We start from the raw sequence: 7354 nt of genomic DNA, 5'->3' as shown, positions 1-7354 counted from the left end.
ATCTCAAAGAAGATCAAATATGGCCTTCTTTGAGATGAAGGATTTTAAACTGTGGAGATGAAGGACCGCTTTATCCCTTGCATCCAGATGAAATATCATCTGTGCTCCACTAACGACTTCAACTGTTGAAGAGCGTCATGCGGTTGAAGATCATCTTGGACTTTAAGTTGACTAACCCCCTATAATGTTTGTGCAAATACCCTCTTTTATGTACAATATTCTTCTTCTTCTTCTATGTAAGAATGAAAGTTTTCTACTCAGTTCAGATGGAAAAAGTAGGTACAATTCATTCCATCCCAGCATTGAAGCTAATGAATAATAACCCACAATAGTATAAAATATCATCCTCTTGAAGAAATTAATCGACCTAATTAAAAGAATCATCTTTCTATTCTTCTTTTCTTCTCTTTTCAATCTCTCCCCCAATGTTGCTACCTGAAAAAAGCCTCTTTCTTTTTTCACTTTTGACTTTTACCCTCTAATGCTATTTTTTCAAATCCTTTCATTATTTCTAATTTGATTATTTGCACATTAAAAAGCGTCTGGTTAACCGTTTAATTTTTCCAATAAAAAAAATCTAAAAAAACTTCTCTCGCTTCGAAATCTGGTTAGTTGAGTTTCCTGTTGCATGATCCCAAATTGGCACCTAACGGGGCGCTCAAGCAGTTAGATTCATTTCTTGGACTTTGATAGGGTGTATGGGCCGTCCTTGATTGGGTCAGATGCAAATGGCCCATGTTTTCCAAGTTTGAGATGCAAACGTTCGGAATCTCCTGTACCTACGTAACTGCCCGCTTTCCAAGCCAAACCAACGGCAAGCCACCTCCCCAACACTCCCTTCCGTTCCCCAAACTTCACACCTTTCTCCCTCTGCAATTCTTCTTCATCATCTCCCCAAATAAGGAATCACACGCTTGACTAAAAAAGAAAAATATCCACTGTAGAAGGTACTATTTCTTTGAACAATGCGTGTTCCTTTCCCCAAGGAATCTCCCTGCCTCCTTTTGTAGCTCGACTGGCTGCTGCGTCGCCGGGGAATCACTGCGTGCGGTCTGCCTCGTTGAAAGGATTTTGAGGAGAAGGATTTCTTACAGGGAATATTATGCAAAGCATTGCTTGGGACGAGGGAGCTCTGTTTCTGCAGGAGGACAGCCCAAGTCCGCCTCTGTCTCCAATAAGCAATGACTGCCTTCCACGACGAAGCTTCACCTATCGCCGCCTGACCCATGACATCTTGCTCAAGCTCACTATCCTCAAATTGGACGGTTCTTCTTTCGGTACTTCTCTTACTGATCTCTCGCTATCTTTTCTCGCTTTGTTTATCTTCATAATTATTGTTTCTGAAAAAATCAAATGGGTTTCTCCGTAGATGTCCGAGTTTTGAAGACGGCATCAGTTTTGGAACTCAAGCAAGCGGTCGAGGAGGTCTTTTCTCGTTACCCCAATGAGGATGACAAGATTTCGTGGTATGACTGGGAGCCGCTTCGTTAAAACATGATACACTTTCACACAATTTGAAAGCATTCATTTAAAACGGAAACAAACTTCCTTATTTTCTCGATTTAATCGATTTTTTCTTACTAAATTAGTCCGGATTCTTGTAGCCCCTGTTTGCAGCTTTCGCATTTCCATGGAACTGTTTCGTCATGCTTTCTATAATACATTATTCACCCAAGTGTTACGTTTCGTTCAGGTCTCTTGTATGGGGCCATTTCTGCTTATGCTACAAAAGCAACAAATTGGTCAACGACAAAGTTTTGCTCCGTACATTTGGTGTCCAAGATGGTGATGAGGTTCGTCTCAATTTTTTTAGGAAGATGAATGTCTGGAATTATGTGCACTTCGGTCCTTTTGTGATCGTTGTAACTTATAACTGCTTTCTTCTTCCCTGTGTTGGAAACGCCATTATTCTCTTTCTGTGCACTCTTAGGTAGTCTCCTTGTGCCTGTGCGTTTTTTTATGCCGGAGCTTCATGCTTTCCTCAAACTAGACTAGCTCTTGAGTTGTTTTTCGTTTACCAATCAATACAAGACGTTCGTTGTCATCCCCTTATGTATTTGTTCACATTCTAACAGAAATTTATTTTGCTGAAAGTTGGGAATGATGAACTTTTAAAAGACAAGAGCTCAACTCTGAGCTTTATGCTCAACATTGGTTCACTTTGTATGAGCCTTTTTTTGAAATGGAGGGATAACATATTATCACAAGGTTCATGTCTTACCCATTTTATGTATCTTCATCAGGATTGGTTTGCTTCACATGGAACCTAGAACTCTGCTATACGCTGCACTTAAGGTTTTTTATTGGGATATCCAAGCCAGTTATTTTGTGCGACATTGAAGGGGAAAAGAGGATGATTTGACTTGCATAACAATGAGACTGAATGGCAGAGAGCAAGTATAGGATGGACTTCATTTTAGATTTCATTGAACTATGTCAAAAATCTAATGAGTTATCATTTTACAGAATTCTTTTGGGGGCAGTTCCTGAATGCAAATTTGTTTTACTAAGAACAATTTGGAGGAACTTCTGGTGGATAATAGCTTGGATAAGTCAAGGTATATGATCCTGGCACGAATGTGAGCCAGTAGTAACAAGAGACAGTCCTTTACCCTCCTGGAGCTCCCTTGTTAATAAATTCTCCTTTCTTGCTTGCCTCAATAAAAAGGAAAAAGTATGAGAGAGTCCTAAAATCAGTGCCCAAACACCACTTCCTTGAAAAAAAAGCCGCTTCCCAGTTTCTGAAAAAAGTTTTAATCTTTTCAAACAATGAGAAATTGTTAATACTTGTTTCAGAATAGTAAAAGGCAGCTAGCTCTTTTTCCTTTTACTTCTCAAAAATAGATGATTTTGTTGTTTCTGTAGCTAAAATACATGTCTGCTTACAGGTTCAAGCTTTAGTTCGTTTGTAAGGTTTCCATTCTTTCGGGTGTATAGGGGAATTTACTATATTTCCACATTTTCATGACAACCACTGAAATTTTTCTGTGGAAGCTTTTGGAGAATTACATTCAAGAAAATAAGTGATATCTACATGCACTAGAGGAGCTTGCAATTGGTTGGTTTCATAAAATGGTCATGCATCTTCCTCTTTGATTCAAAGCTGCAGTTTTGAACCCCTTTCCTATTTCAGTTCTCTATGCCTAGCCAAAGATGAGACAGATGGCTAGAAACTTTAAGGCGAGCCCTAGGTTTATCAGAGTTTGTCCATTACCTGTCTCTTTGATTCAACAGACTCATTAATTTCCCCATAGGTTGCACCAAATTCTTTCTCTTTTCTTTCTAATGCTCCTCCAGCACCTGAAAATCCCCATCCTTAATCTTCTTGCCTCAGCTTCTCTAGCTAATGTTGAGTTTTCAATTGCTGCATGTTGCCTTCAGAAAAAAGTGGGCCACCTATGAGAAAGCCACTGATCCTTGGTCTACTGTCCAATCAATTGGAATATTGGAAGACAATCGCTAATGTGAATTACAGACATTATCTTTTGATAAATTTTCATTACTTTAACTTTTCTTAGTGTCACAACAGTATGATGTGGACAGTACAATGCATATTCAAGGTAAAGTGAAGATCACTTGAATATGAGATATGTGCCCAAAATTCAATTGCCATCTAATTTCTTTCAAGGTCCCTTTCCTTTTATAATATACCTTACTAAAAGTGGACCATCTAAAGATGAAAGGATTTGTGCTTTGCATTTTTTATAGAGATATTCAAAATATACAAGGTAACGAAAAGAAGGGAATATTTCAGCTTGTTTGAAATGAAAGAGTACTTTTTATGTGGACATAACATACCTTTTATAGGTGGTATCTCCTTTAGGACTATTTGTGTTGCCTTAATGAGGTGTAAATATTTTGGCCTGCTCTTTGGTTATCCCTTTTGTTATCGTTAGTAATTATGATAATGTTCTTATTATTTTCATTACATATTTTGGTTGGAGTTGTTAGAGTGGGCATGCTGAGGAAATTCTCTAATAATCACTCTACTTGGTTTTTGTATCAGTCGAAGTTGCATTTTTCAAGTGGGATACATGCATTACATTAAACCATACTGCTGAGCTTGATGAAGTTTATATCAGTTGCATTTATACTTACAATAAAACAGATGTAGTTGTCATTCGGGTCAAGATTTTTCTCCTATATTTTCTTTCCATTTTTAGCAGACCCTCATATTGTTCTCCATATCCACTTCTTATTTGTTGCAGCTTTATTTCGTTAAGCATCTCTCAATTAATTACAGTCCAGTTGTGAAGAAACAACAAAGAGATCAAAATGCAGCTTTCAGAGAGCATCCTTTGTAAGGCTTCTTCTCTGGTTCTCTCATTACTATATGTATAGTTGATTGCATGCCACTATTGATGAGCCATGGCAAATTAAAAGTATTTTCTAACAGGGCATCCCTATTCCTCTGATCGTTACTTTGTCCTACTTATGGACAGTTTCTGCCAAAACTGCTCATTTGAGCTTGTTGATGGATGGCTAAGCTGCTTGATTATGTGAAGTAATTATGCCATGGCTTATTCATGTAAGAACTTTTCAATGACATGCCTGTATTGTCAGATGTGGCATGTAGAGTTAAGAGTGTTATTGGCAACAACAAGCATTGAGTGGGTGGATCTCTGCAATTCTTAGATCTGTTAAATGAAAAATATTGAACCTATATAGCAAAGGCATGGTTCTAAAGTCATTGTCTAAAGATCCTTGACAGGGCCAAATGTCCGAGGAACAAACAGCAAAGTTAAAAAAAAAAAAGAAGTTGCTGGTGATCAAGATGAGAAAAGCTATTTTGCCCTTAATGATCAGGAGACAGATATAATTGGGCATAAAGAGTTCAAATTGGCACATTTCTTGAGGCATTGGCTCGCTCATGCTAAATTTTGGTCCGCAGGAAGAAAAAGATGCAGAATGGGTTGGGTTCGTGTTGCCCGACTGAGGAACACCAGCTGAAGAGGCTGAATTTTCAATATCCTGTTATGGGTGCTGGACAGTTCCTGGTAAAACAGAGGCTAAGAAAGCATGCAAAGTTATGGTCAAACTCCCTACACATTCTGGAGATATTTTTTGCAAAGTTGGCGGCCATGAAACCTCCAAAGAAATGGTTTTGGCTGCCATTTCTGTTAGGTGTCTAAAGTTGTGATGCTTGGGGGAGGAATTGTATGGTGCATGAACACTGAAATCCGGTCATGTAGATATGTAGCGGATTTACAATGGATGAGATAATGGTCCTCAAAGTATCTAGCATAACATGAATTCATTCTGCATGTTTTACTAGGATAATTAGCTTGACTTTTAGTTGCATACTTGGTGAAATTCTTACACCATGAGAATAGTTGCAGGATTGGATACTGAGAATTAGATTCTTATTTTGGGCTACCCCAGTCTCTTCTATACATGGACTTAGCATCAGGATATGTCAACTACAAAATGTGAAAATGTTGGAAATTCATTTTCAAGTAGAAACAGATTTTCAGGGGTTATTAATAGCCTTCCAATTTTCCAAAGAGATATTTCTAGCCAAAAGAGGTTGAAAAACCGTCTCCCTGGAAGGGTATAACTTTTTATGCTTTGGCAAGGGTATGACGTTTGCATAATGATTGGAGGCAGACGCCCTTTTGCTACCCCAAGCAAAAAAAGGAAGAAAAGAAAACTAGTCTTATATTAAAAAAAAATGTAATTGTTTATTTTAAAAATATAAAATTTATATAAAAATAAATTTTATAATACATATTACAAAATTTTCTTTATTGTATAAAAATATATAATTTTATAATATTATCATGTATTATATTATATAATATAGTATAGTGAGGATGGTGTTAAATATTTAATATCTGAGTCAGTCAAGACATTTTTTGGTCAACCATTAAAAGTTGCTAGCCTTTTCCTCGAACGCTCGAAGACGATCAACAAGTGGGACGCGTAAAATACAAATCAATCCAATCATTTTAAATCTGCTTCTGCTGCTGAAGTCTATCTCTCAAGTAAAGTGTTCTGTCCACAAGCTTTTCTTCTTATCTCAATAACAAAAACTTCCAAAGTCTTCCTTCTGTAACCTGACATGCTGCCATTTTCGCTCTGGTAAATGAGTTGGTAGCTCAATAGTACGACAGACGCCGAACATGTTCATTCACTATTCTTTGCCCATGAATGACTCTGTTATGACTGTAAAACATTGGTGGACAAACGTCTTTATTGTGTTAATTAGCCGGAGAAATTATTAGCAGCAGAAAGCTTGAAGCATCATGACCCTAATAGAAAACTGGTTGGACGTATCTTTTGAGCCAAGACAGTGAAGGATATTTTTCCCTTTACTGCTGCTCCGTCAGGCCTCAACTCCCATGTCATATGTCATGCGATCGTATGCGGGATAGTCGCGATGTGAATATGATGTGTATTCTCCTGAAGGTTGCTTGCAGCACGGCGTTGTGAATTGCATGGAATGGGTTCCATAGCTCATAGACTACACTTTGTAAATAGATAGAAAAAGCTTTGCACTTTGTGCAGAGCGTACCACATGACGCATAGCAACTCGAGTTCAAGGATGGAGAGGTGTCTTTCTTGTCTCCACAAAGTGACAAAATCTTTAGCCTAATTGCCTTGCATGATTGAAACATACCCAAAGTTCATTAATATTGAGCCCCATGCCCTACGGATCGGAGCTACAGAGAGAGAGAGAGAGAGAGAGAGAGCGGAAGGGAGGGACACTTTTCTCTCACCCCTCTCGACCACTTCTCTTTTGGCTTGAACGGAAAAAAGTTGACTCTAATTACTGTCCAGGATACTGTGTTAGCATTTCTCTACTTCTTTATAATTCGTATCTTCCTTGACTTGACCTGAATAGACTCCCCTGAGCGGAGGGAAGCAGAGTACGTGAAATTATTTTATGGGCTCGTGCTCTGGAGCAGGTGGCACTGTGGAAAAAGGGTTATCAAAGAAACTCCGTGGTGGACCTAGCAAGGCGAGAGCAAAACATGGGTGTCTCTTTGTCTGCCAGGTCTCCTTGGAGAATGTTGACCTGCAAAGTGTTTCATTAATCAGGGAAAAAGGCTTCTCCTTTCTAGTCTGATCATTTACAAAACCAGCTAATCAATTAAAACTAATCCTCATCTTGGTTCAACTAACCCAGCTCTATCACTGAGGCTGCTCTTAACTGAAACTAGTTTAACTGGTGCACTAGGTACTCTGCATATGTGCAGTAGAAACTGGTGGGACAGTACCAAATATGAATGCCTGAAGCTTCTTTTCTCGTTGTTTCTGCTTTCAACGTCAAAGTGGGTATTGAGATGCTGCAATGATCTTGTTCAAATTTGCTTGCTGGTGGGGTGGTGTAAATTGAAAAAGGGATGTTGTC

General features: G+C 38.4%; 1 protein-coding gene across 2 annotated transcripts; it reads left to right on the top strand.

Annotated features, from left to right (window-relative positions):
* The first annotated feature begins 815 nt into the window (after window positions 1–815).
* Window positions 816–5376, top strand: LOC137946914 (uncharacterized). 2 transcript variants are annotated; one of them, XM_068793196.1, is made up of 5 exons: window positions 816–1277; window positions 1370–1466; window positions 1694–1793; window positions 4209–4300; window positions 4892–5376. In XM_068793196.1, exons 1-5 carry the CDS (start codon window positions 1103–1105, stop codon window positions 5130–5132), a joined length of 705 nt encoding a protein of 234 aa, XP_068649297.1. In that variant the 5' UTR covers window positions 816–1102; the 3' UTR covers window positions 5133–5376. The 2 variants fall into 2 exon arrangements, with proteins under 2 accessions (XP_068649297.1, XP_068649296.1); XM_068793195.1 differs by having other exon boundaries at window positions 4701–5040.
* Window positions 5377–7354: the final 1978 nt, after the last annotated feature.

Source organism: Aristolochia californica, unplaced genomic scaffold (genome assembly GCF_029961685.1).
Source record: "Aristolochia californica isolate CCGP_79_NKW_82.1479 unplaced genomic scaffold, dmAriCali1.0.hap1 SCAF_12, whole genome shotgun sequence".
Classification (NCBI taxonomy): Eukaryota; Viridiplantae; Streptophyta; class Magnoliopsida; order Piperales; family Aristolochiaceae; genus Aristolochia; species Aristolochia californica.
This window is presented reverse-complemented; position numbering and strand designations above follow the sequence as displayed.